Source organism: Mauremys reevesii, linkage group 15, assembly GCF_016161935.1.
Source record: "Mauremys reevesii isolate NIE-2019 linkage group 15, ASM1616193v1, whole genome shotgun sequence".
Classification (NCBI taxonomy): domain Eukaryota; kingdom Metazoa; phylum Chordata; order Testudines; family Geoemydidae; genus Mauremys; species Mauremys reevesii.
In genome coordinates this window covers 28,958,198-28,981,159 of record NC_052637.1, presented here as the reverse complement: position 1 = coordinate 28,981,159, position 22,962 = coordinate 28,958,198, and the positions used below count along the sequence as shown (strand labels likewise).

Genomic DNA, 22,962 nt, shown 5'->3' with positions numbered 1-22,962 from the left:
ATTATCTGACTGGCTGCAAATCTCTGTTTATTTGTTTGAAATCCCTTCCAGGCCCTGACAGGAAAGAATTCCTGCACATTTGAGATAAAGGATGCTGAGATGTAGAGGAGGCGTTTCAGGGTCAACAGAGAAAAAGCCAGCCAGTAAACTGAACTGCTGCTGCTTCTCTTTATTATCATTACTGCTATTATTCAGTGCCATTTACGTTGCTGTGGCCTGACACGAAACATGACATGGATGCTAATGATGGCTAGCGTGAAATGGACAGAAAGCAGCCTGGGTTCCAAGGGCCGGCCCAGCCCTGAGCAGCGCCTTCAGTCTGTGTGGCAAGACACAATGTATTAATATATTATGCTCCCTACTTTTTTGTTACCCCCTTTCATTGCATCATGGCTAAAAGGAGATTGTAAGCACATCTGGGCAGGTATTGAGCCATCTTGTTTGTTCTGCACAACACCTAGCACACTATGGGCTCTGTAAGATAATTGCTATTTGTGAACAAACTTAGGGTTAGGGTTTTTTAAGTATTTAGGTGCCTAACTCCCATTGAAAGCAGTGGGAGTTAGGCACCTAAAGACCTTTAAAAATCTAGCCCTTAGCTTTTGGATACCACTTTCCATCTGTAGAGCTCAAAGCAATTGACAAAGAGAAGGGAAGTACACAGACGAGGAAACTGAGTCACAGAGCGGCACCATGACGTGGCCGAAGTGACACAGTGAGTCAAAGGCAGAGATGGGGATAGAATGTGGGTCTCCCAACTCCCTTGTCCAGTGCCTTCTCCAGGCTGCTTCCCTCCTTGATGCTGCACAATATGCACACTTGAATGCCCTGGTCTAACAGACAGACACTGAGGGTACATCTACACAGCAAGCAGCTGGCTGGGGCAGTGAATCTCAGAGCCTGGGTCTAGAGCAGCAGGCTGCTGCTTGCTGTGTAGACGTACCCTGAGATGACAGGGTGCACGGGGAAATCAGAGGAGAGAAGAACTTGGTGGCTTGGGGGTTTTTGTAGCATCCTTCTTGTGGAGAGCCCACCAACTGTGACTCTGCAGGAGGGATGGGGTGGGGAAGGTGTCAGACGCATTAGGGAGATGTGGGAGAAGGAGGTGCCTGGGCCACTGATGCTGGCCTAGATGTGATGGGATTTTATAAGCCAAAAGGCCTGAAATGTCATCTGGCAAGGAGTTGTGTGACGGGTGGAAAGGCAAGAACATTTCACTCATGGGCTATATGTGTGTGTGTGCACCTTCATGTGTGTGCTGGTATATTGTATGTCCAAGCGTGTATGTACTGCGCACACACATCTGCAGTGGGTCAGAGACAGGCTTCAAGCAACTCCCTGATGTGATCACTCCCAAACACTAGAGAAGGTCAAGTCTGGATCTAAACTTCCAGGCCCTGGCCCATCTCGCCATGACAGCCATTTAAAGTGATAGCCCTGGGTGTGGTGGTGTGTGTGCACCCATGCTGCGTGTCTGTGTGTACTCTGTGTGCACATGGCTGTGTATCAGGTGAGGAATTTTGTTTACGTCCCTTGCCCACGGAAAATCCATATCCCTAGTGCTATTGTCCAACAAGTACACATGGGCATCCCCACTATGTGTATTTATTTTTGTAATTGGAATGATTTATTTGGGGTACATGTGTCCTAATTTACTCCTTCAAGACAAGCTGCTGATACAATATGACTGGTATTGAACCCCTGGCTGCCTTGACTGACTGGAACACCCGACATGAAGCTGAAAATTCAAGTGGTTTCTGGCTTCAGGTTGTATCTCAATGCCTCTGTGTGAGCTAGATACACCCAACAGTGCATTCAGCGGAGACTGCATTCAGGCTAGCCTGTGCACTCTTCCCGAAACACAGGGTGGGTGCACAAATGGCTGAGTGGAGCTGCAGCAGGAAGAAGTCAGCAAAATAAAAGGTTGCTGGGTGAATCATCCATTTATTCTGCTATCTGGTGGCATTTACATGTGATGTGAGGCAGGAGGTCAGTTTCCAGTCTCAAGCCAGGTCTACACTACAGACCTATATTGATATAACGAATTGTGAAAAAAATCCACTCCCTTGAGCAACATAATTATACCGACCTAACGCCCTGTGTAGACAGGGCTATGTTGGTGGGAGAGCTTCTCCCACCGGCATAGCTACTGCCTCTTGGGGCAGTGGACTAGCTCCGCTGACAAGAGACGCTCTCCTGTTGGTGTAGCAGCAGCTTTGCTACAGTGGTGCAGCTGCAATGGCGTAGCTGTAGGGCTGTACAAACCCTCAGTACTGAAGGGCCTAAATCAAACTCCTGAACCCACGCTGCTTTTTGAATCTGTATCTGAAGTTTGCAGCCCAGGCCCCTACTAATATTCCACCCTGAAACAAAGGGGTCTATCAGTCAGTGCACCCAGGTCTCAGCTGCATTCTACCCTCAGTTAGGCCCCAATTCACATACATAAAGTTTAACATGTGCTTAAGTGACTTGATCAAGAGGGATGGATTTAAGTGTGTGCTTAAAGTTATTTGGATTTAAGGGCTTTGCTGAATTGGGACCTGTCTGATTCCAGGGTGCAATCCAGCCCAGTGAGAACCTGAGTCACCACCTGCCCCGTAACCCTGGGTGCCCCAGAATGCTTTGCTGTTGTATCTCCCAACCTGGGCCACTCACAAACAACTTAAGAGCATGCCGGTCACACCCTGTGTATATAGCCACAGGCCTGGCCCAACAGCTCTGATCCCAGCAGCCTGTCAGCAGCACTCCAGTCACACTCTGGCTTCCACCAGCCTGGCAGGGTGGCCCCAACATACTCCCAGTCCTGAATTTCCCCCCAAATGTGTGTTCTGCACTGACTCTCTCCTGGGCAGTTCAGATATTAGCCGTCCGTTACCCCTGTAAGGGGTCAATATGCAACAGTTTGCTACTTTAACTGGAGTTACCTAAACAGTTCTGTTGAAACACAACACTGAATTAGTTTAATAAAAAAAAAATAAAACAGGTTCATTTAACTGCAAAGAGAGAGATTTTAAGTGTAAGGCATTAAAGTCAGAAATGGCTACAAGAGAAATAAAGATAAAACACTTTCTAGTAGCTAAAACTTAACAAACTAGCAACATTGCTGACAAAAATCTCAGATCAGGATCCCCCCAAAGTGAAAGGGCTGATTCTTTTGATTTTGTGGGGGCAGGGGGTAGAGAGAGAAAGAGAGAGATAGTGACAGAGATCAGGAGAGATCCCTGGAGGTATTTTTTGTCTTTCACTTTTATAGTCCAGTCACCCTTTGAAGTGGATTCTTCTGGGGATTACCCCTCAAAGCAAAGTTTACACAAACAGTAACAAAGGCAACTGTATGGAGTCTGGTGGGGAAGGTGGCTCCTTGCTCTTTCTTCTCCCCTGTGTATGCTGAAATGCAGCTTTGCCTTGTCTCCTACCGGTTCCCCCCCTCGATGTCTCAGGAACCCTGTTTACTACTTATATGTAAAATGAGGTAAACTCACACGCCTGTGTTTAGGACCGACCTGTTTAACAACCTTTGCTTAGTCGGGGTTGTGTGGGTTTGAACATGTGCTAACAACATCATAGATTCTAGGACTGGAAGGGACCTCGAGAGGTCATCGAGTCCAGTCCCCTGCCCTCATGGCAGGACCAAATACTGTCTAGACCATCCCTGATAGACATTTATCTAACCTACCATACCAGGGGAATTCATAACTTTACATAGACTGTTCTTGCACACATTTCACCATGATATTATTGACCAGCAAGTTATTAGTTTTCCAATGAGACCTTACGAGGTGTATTTTGTACAAAGGTTATTACAATGATGTGTAGGGTGTAAATATGGCAGTGCTTTCGGTCACAGGGCCTTAGCTTGCAGTATGCCTTGTCCTGTGCAGGTGGGGCATGATTTCTGTCCATTGTGCTCTGGTTGGTTTTTTTTGGTGGTGGGGGGCACTTCTTTGTATCACCTTATCTGAACCTCTAGTGACTCCAGAGAATTAGATTTGAGTGACTCATTTTGTGCTTTCTTTAGTACAACTCAGTAACATAAAGGTCTTTCCTCCTCATGGTGTAATAACACTTGAATTACTGGGATCTGGCCCCCAGCCATATACCTAAGGCCAAATTGATATGCACAGCAGTAGGCTGAAATCTGAGAACACAAAGAGCAGAGGTAACAAACAAGACTTCCAGTCTGTTCAGCTACTCTGCTTCCCACTTTCTTTCATAGACTCCATTTGCGGATTGCTGCCCACAGGAAACATTTAGCAATTGGGGTGCTCTTTTAAAATAAATTCAACTATCCTTTTTCCTAGCCATATAGTTAATCAGGTAATGGCAGCGGCTGGTCTCAAATCCAAAGCACGTTCTGCTTTTCCTACCCTCACGTACCCATGGTGTTTGCTGCTAGGCAAGATTGTGATGGGCAGGGCTCCGAGATGGAAAGTGAGTGGCATAATTCAATTGATACATTTAGTAAGTAAGCAAAGTTCCTCAGGTGGAAAAGCTTGTTATGCCAGAAGAGTGGGATTAGGTGACAATATTGGAAAGACAACCTTCCGCTGCAATTCTGGGGTGGAATCCTGGACCCATTGAAATCAATGAAGGTTTCCCCTTGATTTCAGTGGAGATAGGATTTTATTTTACCCCTGGGATCAATCGATTGATCATCCCTCATATACCTTGCTCATCATCCTGGCATCTGAGCTGGAGATCAGCAGTAGCACAGAAATATTGTATCCCAAACTAGAGCTCGAACAGCTTTGTAAACAGTGATGACTGCCATTAATTTGTATGACTGATCCAGGAGAACCCATTACTTATCTGTTAAAATTGATTAATTTTTGTTTTTTCACAGCACCTAATTAACCTGAAGAACTCATTTGCACAAAATCTTCCAGTGGCCAAGAGCTTATTAGCATTCAGAATAGAGTTAGATATTTACAGTGATGATAACATCCACTGTTGCATGAGACAGGGTAGAAATGTGTAACAGATATAAATCCCAATGCTCCAGGGCATAAGTCGACTCCTAACTGACAAAGGTTAGGGAAAATCTTCCCTGATGCGCAGATTATTCCATAATTGTCCTTTATGGGGTGTCTTGCCCTTCCTATGCAACATCTGGTACTGGCTACTATAGAGGTTTTTAAGCAGGGATAGAATTCTCTGTTCAGTGCTATAGAATGGTTGATAAAGCCTACAGAATGGCTATCGTTTTCTATTGAATTCTATGGGGCTTTTCCATACACTACAATTGTAAGGCAAAGTTCTGCCACTGAAGATTTGTTTGACATGAGCGCCCCCTAGAGATGAAGGGAGGGTCAAGATTCTCAAGCAGACAAGTCTTTGCAGATAAACAATGAAACTAAGATACCTAATGCATGATGTGCTTAGTGGAACCTCGTTAATTCTCACTTTGTTAAGCCCCAAACTCCACGGCTCACACAAACAAAAAGCTTTCTCCATCATCCAGCAAAGATTTAAGAGTGGAAGCACGGCTGTAACCAGAGACTTTCTCATTTTTACAAAATAGCTCCTGAAACATATTCTGCTTCAGTGTGAGTGTAGGAGCTTAAATAATTACTGTGAATTACACTCATCTCAGATAAAGGACCTAAGTACATATTGTGGCACTTATTTATTGTGCCACAATATGGTTTGCTTACTTGCTATTTAGCAAAATTAATTCATTTGCTATGGGTATCTAGCGACCTATCTTTTAGTCCTGCCCATGACTGTAGTATAGAATCATAGAATATCAGGGTTAGAAGGGATCTCAGGAAGTCATCTAGTCCAACCCCCTGCTCAAAGCAGGACCAATTCCCAACTAAATCATCCCAGCCAGGGCTTTGTCCAGCCTGACCTTAAAAACCTCTAAGGAAGGGGATTCCACCACCTCCCTAGGTAACCCATTCCAGTACTTCACCACTCTCTGAGTGAAAAAGTTTTTCCTAATATCCAACCTAAACCTCCCCCACTGCAACTTGAGACCATTAATCCTTGTTCTATCATCAGGTACCACTGAGAACAGTCTAGATCCATCCTCTTTGGAACCCCCTTTCAGGTAGTTGAAAGCAGCTATCAAATCCCCCCTCATTCTTCTCTTCTGCAGACTAAACAATCAGCCTCTCCTCATAAGTCATGTGCTCCAGCCCCCTAATCATTTTTGTTGCCCTCTGCTGGACTCTTTCCAATTTTTCCACATCCTTCTTGTAGCGTGGGGCCCAAAACTGGACACAATACTCCAGATGAGGCCTCACCAATGTTGAATAGAGGGGAATGATCACATCCCTCGATCTGCTGGCAATGCCCCTATCTATACAGCCCAAAATGCCGTTAGCCTTCTTGGCAACAAGGGCACACTGTTGACTCATATCCAGCTTCTCGTCCACTGTAACCCCTAGGTCCTTTTCTGCAGAACTGCTGCCTAGCCAGTCGGTCCCTAGTCTGTAACAGTGAATGGGATTCTTCCGTCCTAAGTGCAGGACTCTGCACTTGTCCTTGTTGAACCTCATCAGGTTTCTTTTGGCCCAGTCCTCTAATTTGTCTAGGTCCCTCTGTATCCTATCCCTACCCTCCAGCATATCTACCACTCCTCCCAGTTTAGTGTCATCTGCAAACTTGCTGAGAGTGCAGTCCACACCATCCTCCAGATCATTAATGAAGATATTGAACAAAACCAGTCCCAGGACCGACCCTTGGGGCACTCCACTTGAAACTGGCTGCCAACTAGACATGGAGCCGTTGATCACTACCCGTTAAGCCCGACGATCTAGCCAGCTTTCTATCCACCTTATAGTCCAATCATCCAGCCCATACTTCTTTAACTTGCTGGCAAGAATACTGTGGGAGACCATATCAAAAGCTTTGCTAAAGTCAAGGAATAACACATCCACTGCTTTCCCCTCATCCACAGACCCAGTTATCTCCTCATAGAAGGCAATTAGGTTAGTCAGGCATGACTTGCCCTTGGTGAATCCATGCTGACTGTTCCTGATCACTTTCCTCTCCTCTAAGTGCTTCAGAATTGATTCCTTGAGGACCTGCTCCATGATTTTTCCAGGGACTGAGGTGGCTTGTATGGAAGGCATGTATCTGAAAGCCTTCCATACAAAATCTATACCAATAGCAAAGTCCCTAATGAGTCTTTGGCTCGTCTCTCTTTTCAGGCTCTAAGTTCTGCATGGTGTAGACTTTTAGTTTTTTGGGCTTTTACAATTTTTTATTAATTCACCTTTATTGTTTTTTATGGTTGATTTATTAAGGGTTTTTGTTTGGCTGGCCAGTTTCGGGTTTTTGGGGTGTTGTAATAACTGGGCTGACAAATGTACCCTCTTTGGGGGAAAGTGGATAAAAGTTTACAGAATGTTTCAATCACCTATAACGATAAATGGTGATGGGAAAAGGGGAGACAGAAAGACTGAGTTGGTGGGTTTCAATCCAGCACCTAATAGGCCGGTGCCCACATCACACAGAAGCACCACTCAACTGGCACTAGCTGACACCCTCTGCAGAGTGATTGAGCACTGAATGGACATGGAGACTGAACTCCAGTCTCATCCCTGGAAATGGTTTCTCCAGGTAGGGTCACCAGACAGCAAGTGTGAAAAATTGGGATGGGGGTGGGGGGTAATAGGAGCCTATATAAGAAAAAGACCCAAAAATCGGGACTGTCCCTATAAAATTGGGACATCTGGTCACCCTATCTCCAGGTCAGGTCATTGGTGGGGGCAGGGGGTATTGGTGGGTAAGGGTGAATGGCTGGTGCCCATGCTGTGCCAGGCCTCTGGTTAGACAGAGGGTGACATCCCGAGGCAGTACAGTCATGTGGTTAGTGAAATGGTCGGTGAGAACCCAGGTCTCACCTGCGTTCCCACATCTACCACTCACCTGCTGTGGGACCTCAGCTGACTTCACCTCCATTTCCCCTCTGACGCTTTATTTCTCTCAATCTCTTTGGAGCACAGACCCTACCTCAGGGTGTTTATACAGTTCCCAGCACACTATTGTAACATTAGTAATAATTAGGAGGTCATTCGTTAGGGCTTCCACTAGCACTGTGCTTCCTCGGAAGATGGAGGAGTGGGAGTAATCCTAAGAAAAGAGTGGAAAAACCTCTGATTTCTAAAGTAAGGAAGATGCTCAGGGTTTTTTCTGTGTTATAAATTATACACCTGCAGGTTAACGATAGCATCTATGCATGAGCAGATAAACCCCAGAGGCATAGAAATGGAGACTTTGTATACATGCTACTTTTGCTTTTGTTCCATGTTTCTTTTAGAGCAGTATATATTTTGGCTATTTAAATGTTGTCACAATTCATGGGTTGAGTAGTGCCGTATTAATTTTACAGCGTCCTTTAGTACTAAATGATAATCAGACCACTTATAGCATGCATTACATATTCAAAGTATTATACATACACTTACTAATTAATCCAAAACCTCTAGCTAATTAGCGATTTAAAGTTAAGGCTGGTACTGCCTGTTGGAGATGCAGAGCTCTGTATCAATGCTAAGTATGATCATATTTTTATTATTAACTGTGAAGGTTCAACAAATGCCATTAATAACCAGTAATGCTAATACTGTGTTCACAGAGGCACTAGTGCTTGATTCTGAACTCACATCCGTGTAAATCAGGAGACACTCACCGACATCTAATCAGATCTGTCCATCTAGCTATAGTGTACTATTGCTATGGTTTCTGTGCAGCTGGAGTGGAGTTACACCAATGTGACAGCAGTATACAGGGGCGGCTCTAGACATTTTGCCGCCCCAAGCAGGGCGGCATGCCGCGGGGGGCGCTCTGCCGGTCGCTGGGACGGCGCCAGGCGGCTCTGGTGGACCTCCCGCGTGCCTGCGGGAGGTTCACCGGAGCCACGGGACCAGCAGACTTGCCACAGGCACGCCTGCGGGAGGTCCACCGAAGCCGCCTGCCGCCCTCCCAGCGACCAGCAGAGCGCCCCCTGCGGCATGCCGCCCCAAGCACGCATTTGGCATGCTGGGGCCTGGAGCCACCCCTGGCAGTATATATGAGATCAGAACCAAGCCCGGAGTTTGAATTTGTTGCATTCTTTATTATTATTGTATTTCTTCTTTGTTAAGTGCCAACAGGAAGCATGGCTCAGTTCAAAATCCAAAATAAGACAATCCTTGTCACAAAAACTTACAGTGTAGAGAAGACACGATGTAACAGGGAATTTAGAGAAGGGCATAACAGAGAACTCTTTATTTATGTTATTAGCTCCTTCACAAAAGGGGTGAAGCTTTGGTTATTTCATCATTTAGTCTCACCTTAGCTATCTTCTTGTATATGGTATAGTGCTCCACCATGATGCCAATCTTTAATGCCCATTAGTCAAATTTCCAACAAGCACCGTTGTACTTTCTGCCACGGAAGGAGCTCCCCATAATAAAACCACAAAGTTACTACAGGTTTGAGAGTAGCAGCCATGTGAGTCTGTATCCACAAAAAGAACAGGTGTACTTGTGGCACCTTAGAGACTAACAAATTTATTTGAGCATAAGCTTTCATGGGCTACAGCCCACTTCATCGGATGCATAGAATGGAACATATAGTAAGGAGATATATATACACATACAGAGAACATGAAAAGGTGCACTAAGAGGCTAATTAATTAAGAGAAAAAACTGTTATTATTATTAATTATTATTATTATTATTATGTGTTTGTACAATGCCTAATCCAGTGGCGCCTGTTCCCTCTGGCGCTGTGGCTCTACAAAGAGCAATAATCATAATTTTAGGAAGAGCTCGAATGGAGATATGGAGGCAGCTTTGTGAACTCTGCTAGGCAGGGGATTTAGCATGGAAGAAAGCACCAAGACAGGAGTGGGAGAAAGAAATTAACCAAATTCTTATCTGATTTGTGGCCCCATTGCTTCTGACTGCCCAGGCCGGTGCAACCCTGGGCAGAATTTGGCCTTCCCATCAGGCAAGCTCATTGTTAACAAAGTTAGCAGCTTGCCCCATGGAGCAGCAGCGTGTAAAACACCCGGGAGACCCAAGCGGGCTGTACGATGAAAACACCACCACTCCCTCCTTCCAAAGACTCAGCCTCTCTCCAAAGAAGCCTCAAAGGCACAGGCTGGCCAGACGAAAAAACTACATTTCCCACAAGCCCCTCTCAGCCTCGCGAGAGGTGAAACGAGACTTGCCGTGGATAGGGCGGGACACTTCCGGCTGTTGCGGTCTCTTCCGCTCGCAGCCGGCAGGGTGGTAGGTGAGCTGGTCGTGAGTGGATTCGGACTGTGGTAGGATCCGATGCCATCCTCGGTAACGGCGCCTTGTAAGCAGATGCGGGCTCGTGATATGTGAGCGGGTGGCGATTGTGCATCGCCCCGCGATGTGTCAGTTGTGTTGGTGCCCGGTTAGCGGGTCGCTGTGGGGGTGTAAGTGCTGCTCCCCTCCCCATCAGCCGGTGCGGGGGATCATTGGCCGCAAGGCCCATGGCTGCCTCTAGCTCGTTCTCTTCTCCCCCATGGGGGAGCGAATGGGGCCCAGGTGCCCCTCTGACCATTGGCTCTGTTCCTCTGAAGCTACTGGCCCAGCTGGGTATGGGGAAGCGGCTGGGAATGGGCTGGTGATAAGATGCCCCAATTAACCCCCCCCGGTTTCCCCTGTTGCAGGTCCCTGCCAGAAGCATGCAGGAGGAAGGGAAGCCCAGCAGCACCCTGCTGAGTCCTGGTAAGGCTGCAGCTTAAATGATAGAGCAGGCACAGGGGAAAGCTGCTCGACAGTAGTGTGACCAGACAGCAAGTGTGAAAAGTCGGGATGGGGGGGGGGGGGTAATAGGAGCCTATATAAGAAAAAGACCCCAAAATTGGGACTGTCCCTATAAAATCGGGACATCTAGTCACCCTACTCTACAGTCATCTGGCAGCTCCTCTTTCCCTGCCTCCGGAAAGCTTCATTCAAGAGCCTGGGCTGAGGCACCCAACGTCTTGGTGTAATTCAAGTTTAAAACCCACCCTTACTAGGTCACGTGACTTGCTGGGCCATTGAGTTGTCTCTTAAACCAGGGGTTCTCAACCTTCTTCTTTCTGAGGCACCCCAACATGCTATAAAAACTCCATGGCCCACCTGTGCCACAGCAACTTTTTTTCTGCATATAAAAGCCAGGTCTGGCCTGCAAGCAGGGAAACAGCCTGGGCCTCATGTCACAGGGAGCATTGCGACGATAAGTTGCTCAGGCTTTGACTTCAGCTCAGGGCCCCAGGCTGCAGTCTTGTGTGGTGGGGCTTTGGCTTTCTGCTCTGGGCCCTAGGGCGTCTAACACCAGCCTTAAGCATGGTGGCCCTGAAACCTGCTTGGGGAGCCCTGGGCCCTTACTTGAGAGACACTGCCTTAAACTACTCTAGGGTTCTCTGCATAACTGTATATGCACTCATAGTGGTTCCTGATTTTACCGACTGGGCATTGCTAATGGCCTCTGCTAAATGTGTCTGGGGTGTGTATCTGTCTCATGAATGTTAAGGTTTGTGGTTCAAAGGGACACCTCCTATTCAGATATTCTGTTCCAATGACTCCTGTATATTATTGCCTACTTTGAAGGGAGAGCTTGACTCCTGCTATTGTTGCCCAAGTCACTTCCTTTTGGCTGTAAACTGAAAGTCACTTCTGGTCTTGGTAGCTCATGGGAATGTCTGAGAATTTTCACTTCTAAAGGGAATTGTTTTCCCCAAGGAACAGACTGAGAGTCTGTTCCCTTCCTTGCTCAAACTTTAGCATTTTATGCACTACTTTGACACCTACCTTGACTTCCTGTTAAGGTTAAGTAATATCCTTTCATTGGACCAACTTCTGTTGGAGGAAGGGACAGTGTGTGTGTATATTTTTTTTTCTTACTATATGTTCCATTCTATGCATCTTATGAAGTGGGCTGTAGCCCACAAAAGCTTATGCTCAGATAAATGTGTTAGTCTCTAAGGTGCCACAAGTACTCCTGTTCTTTTTGGTGTTCTTAAGGTCTCGTTTGGTTTCCCTTAACAGGGAACAGTCAGTGTGAAATCCAGTCAATATAACAAAGCTAAATTACGTCAGGTTCTGCTGACTGCCCTTGCTAAGTATTACTGTTATACAAAACATGAACATGTAATTGTATATGGTGTGTTTCTCTCCTGCTATGTGGGAGAACTGCACAAACAGAAAACCAAGAGATTTGGAAGTGTTCTTTAAAGTCTATAGGGATCTTTTCATTCACTTCAGTAAGGTTTGAACCATTGTCCTAACTGATTATTTGGGTAAACAGTACAGCTAACGATACAATATGCTGCATGTGTCTATGATGGACAAAGTACGCTTTTTTTAAAAGGTACAGTTGAATCTCAGAGTTATGAACACCAGAGTGACTTCAGTTCGTAAACCACACACCTCATTTGGAACCAGAAGGACTCAATCAGGCAGTAACAAAGATTGGGGTGAGGGGGGAGAAAATACAGTACAGTACTGTGTTAAAGATAAAGTTTCAAAGTTGTGTTAAATCAATGTTCAGTTGTAAACTTTTAAAAGAATGACCATAATGTTTTGTTCAGAGTTAAGAACAGCCTCTATTCCAGAGGTGTTCCTAACGCTGAGCTTCTACTGTAAATAAACTTTTCCTTTGCTCTTTTCATTCCAACTAATCTTAAGGGGTTCTGGTAGCAGTGACACTTCTTCAGAAAGAAGTGATTGATTTTTAAGCTGACTTTCCCATCAGTGTGAAGTGCTTCTCTGAGCAGTTCTGGTGTGAATTCTACTACAAAAGCAATACTCTGATACTAGAAAGATTTGTTTTTGGAGTGGGTGATGAGTTTGGCTAACAAACAGCCTTCATGCTGAACTCGCAATGCCTTTGCACAACAAAACCTCTAACTGAAATGTCCAAAAAAGAGAGTAATATTGAAGGTGCATACTGCTGATGCCACCGGGTGTTGTCACGTGGGGTGGAGAGCATGGTAATCAAAGGAACAGATACAGTTAGAGTAGAACCTTTGGCTTTGCACACACTGACTTTGCCTGGTATGGGCCTTAACTGTTTTGAAAGCTGAGCAGGTGATGATACAAAGTTATCCCTGTCTGAAAAAGATCTTTTCACTTGTGGAGTTGTGATTCTGAAGCTCAGCACTGCAATGTTGATTTAAGAAAACCCAGAAATGAAAGCTTGTCTGATCGTAGGTTGACTAGCCCTAACCCTGTGACCTGTTCTTAAATTCCTAGGGTGCAGCATCTCTTTCTGTTTGGAAATCAAGGATGAGGCTTTCGGATGAGAGTATCCCTCCCACTAACCACCCATGAGTCTCTAAGGAAGGAGGCGAAAATTCCTTTGATCAGTCTGTTTGTCTGCTCATCTGCACAGTGGTGAGGCATGTTAACATCTGTCTTGTGCTGTCAAAACACTAGGTCCCTTTCATTGTTGGGAAATGGAGGCAAGGCTGCTGTATTTAGTGGTTTTGGATGACTGTGTTGTGATCCCTAGGGCTAATGAGTGCAGATATAAAAGCTCAGTGCTTGATTATTGTAATTATTCAGTCTCTTCCCTCCCACTAGTCATGACTGCTGCTTTGTTGCAGTAGACATTTGAGAGTGGAAACCCCTTCGCTTTCAAAGATCAGAAGTTGAAAGGTAGTGTTCCATGAATGGGGATTTAAGCCTGTCATTGTGCTAGGCTGGACAGCTGGGTGCTGTGACAGTCAAAGGTGATTTGTAGAATGGAGTACGGAGGGATTAGGTAACACTCTGCTATGGAGACACTTGATGCAGCTCATCCCACAAATAGATTTGTTACAGGAATAGAGCTAGTGAAAGAATAATTAGTCTGTGAAAGAATAATTAGATCTGGACCTACACTGAAGCCTTTTTAAGCTTTCTTTGGCTGGAGGGGAGTCATAGATCAGAAACACCAAGTGATGACTCAACAGGGAATATAAAAGTTAATATATCCTTTTGGAGGTGCTGTTAATAGTTTATTTTCCATATGTCCGAGTGTATTTCATGTAATAAGCCCTCAAATGTCTTACAGAAAGTGCTGGTGGATTCTTCCTGTATGTGGGAGTCGGGCGGGGGGAGAGGAAGAGGTGTTAACAACATTTCCACATAATGTTTGCCAGAAGCTGGAAATGAGACAGGATGGATCACTTGATGATTACCTGCTCTGTTCATTCCCTCTGGGGCACCTGGCACTGGCCAGTATTGAAAGACAGGATACTGGACTAGATGGACCTTTGGTCTGACCCAGTATAGCCGTTTTTTATGTTACATTCTTAACGCAGCACAGGGTGCTCCAACTGGTGGCCCACAAATGTGTCCACTCCACAGCAGACCTGCTCTAGAAAATTGTGCCCTCTGTGCAGCGTGACCTTGCACACATTGTATGTGACGACACACCACGTGGAGGACACCATTTTATAGGGCATGTATTTCTGTATGTGGCTGGTGGAGGTGCCCCAAAACTAGCATCCGGTCATGACCACTGAAAAGGTTGAACCAAGAGGGATGCTGTTGGCTTGAAATACAGTCAATAAAAATGAATTTTAAAGTAGCTTCAGGTAATGGACCTTCCCCTTCATGTCCCTGCCACTGTGTGGTTTTACAGCCTTGTCTCTCACGCAAGGGAAACTGACTCTAACCACCCAATGTTGATTGTACAAAGGGCCCAAATTGGGAGGGGGTTGGGGAAGTGGTAGACTTTTTTTTCATTTTAGTAACTATAGTTAACATTTTAAGTTGGTGTCCCTGTAAGCAAGGATTTATAATGAGAAATCTTGGGGTGTGGATGCCTACTCTTGAGTGGGTGACGAGTAAACAGCTGCAAAGAATGTCCTTTGGCCTCATGCTGGGCAGGTCTCTAGCCTGAGTGCTGAGCTGGTGATGATGCTAAGTTATCCCTGTCTGAAAAAGAAACCTTCCTTTGTGGAATTCTGATTCTCTGAGGCTCAGCACTTTCACGTCTGCTTTAATGAAACTGGAGGATGAAAGTTTACTTTAAGGATTGGTATGATGAATCTTTAACATGTGGCTTGTACTTGCATTCACAGGATGCAATGTGTCTTCCACCCAATGATCTTGTACTAAAAAAAGTGCCTGTTTCGAGCCAGGGGGCTGGAAACTTTGACAGTAAGCAGGTAAGGAATTGCTAGAGAAATGTTTGCCTCTGTGCCTTGTGAGAAATCAACTGGCTTTTTGGTCAGCAGGGGTGGGTGATGGTGTGCAGAGTGCCGATTCCTTGCCAGGGAAGCATAGGAATGTAGTGGGTGATCATTAGTGTGTTCAGCCATTGCCCTCCTGAGCAGATTGAATCCTGTCTCTTAGCAGGCTGTAGCCTGATGTGTTGAATGACAAAGGGCTGAGGAAATGATGGTCCACTTGATGTCCAGTTTCCCACACATTCCTCCTCCCTGCCAGTTGCTTAGTCTCTGTGGTCATATCTGGGTTATACCTGCAGTGGGCAAGGCTGACACACTCTGCAGAGCTCTTCAATCCTAACTCGGTTTTCAGTCTGCTTTTCTGTCCCTTGAAGTCTATAAGCCAGTGATGTGATGTTATCCCTGTCTGACAACTCAGCCATGAGGGGAAAACCAAATATTCTGAGGCTTTTGAACTTGGCCCCTAGCAGTATATTTTTCTACCTTTGGAGACCTTTGTAGATTAAAATCTGAAAGACAAGATAAATGATAGGATGTCCTTTGAGTGTCCCATTTGTCTGTGCTGAATCCTATCCTGAGCAATCATCAGCTTTGTTCTTGGTGAAATCCTATAGAACTTGCACTCTGGGACACTGTCCAGGAGCCATCCTTTTTCAACATAATGGATAAATGGAACCCTTAAAAATAGGCATTGCCCAGTTTGGTGCATTCTGTAAAATCTTTAGCAAACACAAAATTGGTTGTGGATTTCATGTATAATAAAGGGGTTTTTTAGAGACACACACGTTGCCCTGGCTAGTGGGAGAATTTGAGAGATGTTTGTGCTTAACTTGAGTGACCAACCTTCTGTTCACTTACAATCTGGTTTTTGTCTGTTACCTTGACACTGCAATAACACTGTCAGTTTCTGGTCAAATGAGCTTTGCAGCTTGTTCTGCTGGCAAAATGCTGATTTAACTAATTCTAACAGGTGGGGAGACTTTAGGCAAAACATCGACTATAATAACTTCTGTGGTGGCTCTTCTTATGGTGTCAACAAAATGTGACATCAGAGAAATATGCTCCTGGAAGTCAGGATTTGGATTGGTCCTTAACTACTTGATCTATGTGCAAAAGCAGTGTTCCACCTCCCCCCTACACTTGTGACAATTGTTACTTCCCATCCCAAGTGATAGGCAGCAGCCAAATTTGGGATAGTGTTTGAGTTTCAAGTGCATTGCATAATGCTCTGTTCAGTACGCTGCACTGATCAGTGCAAGATGCAAAGACATAGCAAGAGGTCATTGCTTTCTCCTCAAGGAACACAAGAGCCCTACTGTCCTCCGTCATGCTCCACTTTATTTCTCCATCCCTGAATAACCTTGATTCTTTTATCAAAACAATAGGAGTAATAGCACTGAGAGCAAGAGGATTTTCTTGCTCTAGAGCAGGCCCGCACAACTTGTAAAGCGGCGAGGGCCATATTACTCCAAAGAAAACAGCTGAGGGCTGAACCTCCCCCGCCGCCCAGCCCCCCTGAAATACTCCCCCACCCCCAGCACCGCCTGCCCTGTGGAAACAAACCCTCCTTCCCCAGTGCTGCCCCACCGAAACAGCGGTATTGAACCTTGGTAACATGTTATAGTGAGCCCCTAAGGTAGTATAATTAAGGTAAAAGAAAAATGTCTTTTTGCTAGAAGTAGAATAAGATCTTCCCCCAACTTTGTAATCAATTGCCCTGTTGAATGAATGAGGAGTGAATGAGGAAGGCATGGAAGGCAGCACCTCCAGACAGCTGCAACCCTTGGAGAGGGGATGGGAGCCAGATCAGATCAGTAGAACAGGTCAGCCACTGACTCCTCGCTCGCCTACTCACCCCCCCGCCACTGCCCGCCCACTTGCCTCCTCAGCCCCCCACCCACCCGGCTCACCTCCTCACCCCCCGCCTCTTCAGCCCCTCCTCACCTGCCACTTGCACGTGGGCCGCATGTTGTGCAGGCCTGCGCTAGAGGCTACGGCAAGAGACTGGACATCCAATCAGAGATTTACGTTCTGTTTCTGACTCTGTTCCTGACCTGCAGCTTGAGCTTGGGCAAGTCACTTAACGTCTGTACCCCATGTCACAAATGAGGAAGGAGGAGAACTCATACTTACTTTTTAAGCACTCTGAGCTCTTGGATTTAAAAAAAGTTTGCAGACTGACAATTAACTGCATTCTTTCTAGCAACTCACTGTAATTTAAACTTCAACAGGATTTGAAGGTGTGATCCATTTGCTGGAGGTCCCTGTAACACATGCATGGTTCCCTGATCTGGTATGAATTGGACAGTGGATCCAAAGATAACAGAACTCCTTTAGGCTCGAAGGTTGGTATGTGGGATGGGGAGGAATGTAGTAGAAAAGCGGTGGATTTGTTTTAAGTGGTGTTTGGTGTTTGGTATGCAGTAGATTTGCAGTGAATTCCTGTACAAAACTTTCTGTTCTGTCATGTGGATTTTTCATGTCACACTTTGGCGCAAAGTCAGGATTTGTTTAATTAGAAGGCATAATTTATTGGGTAGGAAAAACTGGAGCTGTCTGCTCCCAGGTTGCAAGTAAAATGAGAGAGAAAGAGACTAGAAATAGAAAATAAAAGTAAACAGTGTTCAATACTTGTGGAAATTCAGGAACTGTTTCAAACACCTCTATTTGCCATATCTAGATAGCAGTTGTTTTTTGCAGACTTTGCATGTCAGTTGACTTTGATAAGTCTCTAACTTCAGGATGCTGCTGCAAAAGAGGGAGAATGATCTGAAGCAAGGTCTGTCTGTCTCTATATAGTCCTTGTTTATCAGTAGTTCTCATTTGGTGGTGCCTGATATGTGCTGGTGAAGTCACCTGTGGGTAACTGCAGGGTTTCCTCTTCGCTGTTGAGTTTGACACAGCTCCGTGGTGTCTGTCAAGACGAGAATGGGTCTTAGACTCAAGTGGTGAAAAGGGATTGCTTGGCGTGCTAGGAACATGGCTCCAGTGAGACTAGCTGTGACAATGACGGGACCAACCTTGCGTCTGATAAAGTGCAGGTCTTTATCATGCCAGTCAGTAATAGAGCAAGAACTGATCTGTCCATCATTTCAGTTAAGTCTTGCCAACCTCCTCAAATGATCTTTGTATTCCTGGTAAAATAAGATGGATGGCTCCTTTGTGTCCTTGGCGCTTGGCCACCTTCCCTACTCTGATTTTTTGCAATACATTTGACAGCACAGAAGAAAGGGGCTTGTTAATATCTTTCTTTACTGACTAGCTCCTGTTTTGTGTTTTCCCCCAGCAGGGCTGGCTGGAGAAGAAGAGCTGTTGACCAAGGAGGTTTTATCTTTCAGAAATAAATCATCAAAAATGTCAAGTGTCTGAGTTTTAGTGATGTTCTAAACCCAAAGTTTTAAGTGAGTTCAACCAGCCCTTTCACCTATGATATGTCAGACTCCATACTATGTGACTGCAAGGTGAAGGGCAAGTCCCTCATTACTAAAAGAGGCTACATCACTAGGCTATAGAAAAAGCTAGTAACATGCCGCACTTTACAGGGTTTTGAGAATGTAAGACCCTCCACGCTGGGGCTTTTTTCCAGATGTGGTTATAGCCTTCCATGACTAACCAACCCCTACAGAAGCAAGAGACCTGCTTGCACCAGTAGGGTGTAGTAAAACTGTTCCCTAACTGAGCTAAAAGTTCTAGATCATCCATGTTAGGCTCTGATGTGGACTTGGACAGTTCATGTCTGTCTCAGTTCCCCCATCTGTTAAATGCAGATAACATGTATGTGCTTTACAGGTATGGAATGAGTCAGTCAGAACACTATTTTCTGTATCTTACAATACTGAGATCAGACACAGTGGCATAGCTAGGTTGAGTTTCTGGGTATCTTGACACCTAGTCTTGTACCCTAGCTGTTCCCCTTTTAGGCTGCAGCGCTGAGTGCTGTTCTACAAGGATGACTGGGCCAAATAAACTATTTTTTAAAATGTTAATTCTTGGGCTCAGAGCAAAGCAAGAGGGTGCTGGAGCCCCAGGCTGTGTACGCGTTAGGATCACTTTCATCAGCCTGTGCCAGCACTTGTTGCTCATGGAGTTCAGAACTGTTCACCCTCCCCTCCTGTGTAGAAATTCACTGCAGCAGTACCAACCCACCCCCCAGTCAAACCCCTCAAACCCCCTGCGATCCTCTGATGGCCAGCCATACATTGTATTGTTGCTCTGCTTTCAGTGCTAGCCTCTGCCAGTCATAGTCTACCCCCATTCCCCACCACAAGCCAAAACAACAAAAGAAAACATAAAAGATCATTCAACATTTATGCAATTATACAAAGTGGGAAAGTGTTTCAAATTGCACTCCTCCATTGTGCTTTAGCATCCATCCATCACTAGTCATTGCAACCTCCCTGTAGAACAAAACCAACCTGTTGTTCTACTCTTCCTAGTTACATGTAATTAACTTACAAAATGTAGCTTCAGGGTTAAAGAATATTCCCTCCTTACTGCTGGCTAGGTGGGTTTTTTATTTAGCTTGATGGGGATTTAGTTTTAAGTAATGGAGGAGTGGGTTCCATAAATCTGCACAAGGGCTGGAGGCCTTCCTCTGAATATACACAGGCCCCCTAGGTTTGCAATGCAAAATAATGCATGGGGTCCCACCCAACTCCTCCCATTTGATCAGGTCCACCTGCCCCAATTTACTGCAGGGAGGGGCTAATTAAGCTGTGACAACCCCACCCTCATCTGTCAATAAGACACCTGTTGACATCACATTGTGGAGTGAAAGCCCCAGGAGTGTGGCTGAAGCACAGGTTGGAGAGTGCAGTCAGCCTCTGCTGTATGCTGCTAGTGATGGGAGATCTGTCTGGAAAATGGAGTGTATGTGCATGTGGCTCTGGGGGCCTTCATGCAGTTAAGGCTGCCCAGCCACAATGCTCTTCACCTACCCACCCAGTCTATTGAGGAGCAATGTCCACAAGCTCCATCCAGGTCTCCTCAGCTATAGGATAGTGGCTGTGATGTGTCCCACCATGAAGGATTTTGAACACAACAAATTAGGCTCTTCAGGGTTATGGCAGACCCTTGTGTGTGATGGAAAGGTGGGAACGGCAGGCTGGGTATTTTCCACATCCAAGCTCTGTGCTCAGCATGTAATACTCAAAGGAAGGCGATGGGAAACTGGAACGTGCTGGTGAGCAAGCATCTTCTCTCAGGGCCATCGTGCCCCTTTGGGAGATGCGCATCAAACATTCGGGCTTATTGCTTCTGAAATTCCCTTTTCATTTCCCAGTGTCAGAAGTTGCTCCCTGCAGGTGTCAGTATTTGATGGGAGGAACCAGGGCATTTCTGGGACAAAGGCAGGGTCTGTTGTCTTGAGCCAATCAGCAGGCTCCCTGGAGGCAGACCTCTCCACACTTGCTTTGCCATCTCAGCAACATCTGAGCAGAATCCTCCAGGCAGCACCCCTGGCTCGCAGAAGGCAGCCTTGCAATTCATGCAATCTCCATCTGCTCCAGCTTGTAAGGCTGGCTTTGGGTGAGCTCTCAGTTTGCCACTGTTGCCCATGAATTCTGGATGGCCCTTGCCAGGGAGAAGGGAGCCCTTGGGGAAGAGGAGAAGGATGACTTGTTACAGCAGGAGTCCAAGGGACATGCCACCCAGCCTCACCGCTGATACAGCTTCATGATGCCTGCCCTGTGCAGGCTCTTCCACAGCTCCGCCTCCAGCAGCATGTCATGGTTGGCATAGAACACAAGAGGCTTCTTCTTCCGCTCGTAGTAGTGGTCTGAAAACTTTCGGTAATTGTCCGTGATAAATCCATAGGCACTGACCTGCAGACAGGGGAAAGGGTAACAGAACAGACAGGAGGTGGGATTGGTGCCCAGCCTGTCCTAGGCAGACCAGACCCCAGGCTTCGGATAAGGTGTTACCCGGTCAGTCAGACATTGCTGGATTAGCCGTGTGGGGCACAGTGCCCCACTGGTGCCGCCCCATGTACCTGGTACATCCTCAGTGCTGTATCCTAAATGGTACGTCCTGGAATCCATGTGGCACACTGGAGCAGGCATCATCAGTGAAATGATTCATACCAGGTTGGGGCTCATGTGAGCTCTACCCAAATATCTCTGGGTCCTATAACAGGATCGTTAAGAACCAAGCCAGGGACATGCTTTAACTCCACCCCACACTAATTCCATCAGCCTTTAATCATGTTGGCCAGCAGATTACTAGGCACTGAAGAAAGGTAGCCCTGAAGGCTCTTACCTGGTCACAGGTATGTAGAGCTGTCAGTAGCATGAGGGCACCGGTACTGGGCATGTAGAGATACCCATATTGAGTATTTATTATTTCAGATCTCAGAAATCTGTAAACAAAGAGGGATTATAACAGCTGAAAGGGGATTTGAAAAGTAATAAGCCTGAATGTTCGATGCGCATCTCCCAAAGGGGCGTGATGGCCCTGAGAGAATACGCTCGCTCACCAGCACGGTGGCCTGCAAGAAACTGGATTGGCTTGCAATGAATGGGAGCATCTGGGTGTAAATCCAAGATGGATCACAGTGGGTTGGACTCCAGTGGCTGGGATGTAATGCACTGAGTGGGACTGGACTACATTTCAGTGAGGGGGGAAGACTGCAGTGAGCAGGTGGGATTGAGATGGAGGGGTTTGATTGCGGGGCAGGCTGCAGTGAACAGAACTGGGGCAGTTCCAGAGCTATTTGCTGAATGAGCTGGAGTGTTTTGAGACAGTGTTTTCCCCAGAGGCAGTGCCTCATTTTCCTTACCTCACTGTTAGATAATGTATGAAATCTGAGTGCAGCAGCTTGAACTTTTTTGCAGATGCCTCTGGTCCAAAATACGTCCGTGGGCTGTGATCAAAAGGAATAGTTTCATTTCAAGTCAGTATTTAGACAGCTCTGTTTATATTACGACCTGAAAAGAATCTGAATTTTTAGACGGACCAGTGGTGCCAGTTGTCAGCAGCAGAGGTATCAGACTGAGAGAAAATATTAAACAATGGAATAAAAATACAACTCCTGGAGCACAGAGTTAACACTTCCTCTGAGGCAGAAACTCAGAGAGACACTGAAGGGCTTTCATTTTTTATTATGGAGTTAAAGTTGCAGCCAGCTGTACAATGTAAGCCTTGTTTTGATCCTGCTCCCCTCTAACTTTGCTTACAAATGAAGGGTGCTTATGAAAAATTATTGTCATTAATGGAAGGGGGCAGCCTTCCTGGGAGACCATAGTCCAGTCACTTAAGTCTCTGTACTTCAATCTGTGTAATGGCCCTTCTCTCAAAGAGGTGTTGTGAGGATGAATACACGTAGACTGTAGGCCACATAAGTACCTTAGAGAGGGCGGAGACACCTTTGCAGAAGGCAGTATGCACTAACACTGTCTATGCTGTATCCACCCTGCAGTTGGAGAACATCCATTGCCCAGTAGCATTATGCCCGAGACAGCTCAGGGTGGGCAGAAAAGTCGGAAGCGTTACTTACTCATCACCTTTGTCATAACCCTCTTGGACACGGCTGCCCAGTATGGCTGACTTCAGCATGACGTAATCGCGTATGTCCGAGGGGATGAAAATATACCGCAGGTCCTGCAGCAGGGGGTGGGGGGGATGACAAAATACATAATGCTTTGGTGTAGCAGGCGCTACAGCACGACATCCTGCCACACCCTTAGCCCCACTTAGATGTAAGAGCCTCATTCACTAACAAAGGGCAACTAAACGTACACATGCTCTTTGGCAGTAAGATTGAGCATGGGGAGCCATGGACACCCAACGCTTCTCAAACATGAAGGAGGTTTCTGGTGGAGCTGAAAGGAACC

General features: G+C 46.0%; 1 protein-coding gene, 1 long non-coding RNA gene and 2 other non-coding genes across 5 annotated transcripts in view; 3 read left to right on the top strand and 1 right to left on the bottom strand.

Annotated features, from left to right (window-relative positions):
* Positions 1-10,195: 10,195 nt before the first annotated feature.
* On the top strand, positions 10,196-18,494 carry LOC120383311. Of its 2 annotated transcripts, none has more exons than XR_005588405.1 (6): positions 10,196-10,299; positions 10,640-10,697; positions 13,209-13,349; positions 15,026-15,112; positions 17,365-17,478; positions 18,423-18,494. It is a non-coding gene; the product is annotated as an uncharacterized LOC120383311 (long non-coding RNA). The 2 variants fall into 2 exon arrangements; XR_005588404.1 differs by having other exon boundaries at positions 18,420-18,494.
* On the top strand, positions 13,036-13,113 carry LOC120384101. The gene has a single exon (XR_005588636.1). It is a non-coding gene; the product is annotated as a small nucleolar RNA R38 (small nucleolar RNA).
* LOC120384100 lies at positions 14,848-14,927 on the top strand. Its single transcript, XR_005588635.1, has one exon. It is a non-coding gene; the product is annotated as a small nucleolar RNA R38 (small nucleolar RNA).
* The window catches only part of ST6GALNAC2 (ST6 N-acetylgalactosaminide alpha-2,6-sialyltransferase 2), a 27,923-nt gene continuing 22,600 nt past the window's right edge, over positions 17,640-22,962 (bottom strand). The window contains exons 7-10 of the mRNA XM_039501282.1: positions 22,626-22,729; positions 21,909-21,992; positions 21,389-21,488; positions 17,640-20,955 (exon numbers count right to left, since the gene is read on the bottom strand). Of these exons, the coding sequence (XP_039357216.1) occupies positions 20,788-20,955; positions 21,389-21,488; positions 21,909-21,992; positions 22,626-22,729 (456 nt within the window). The 3' untranslated portion in view covers positions 17,640-20,787. The remainder of the gene's footprint in view (positions 20,956-21,388; positions 21,489-21,908; positions 21,993-22,625; positions 22,730-22,962) is intronic.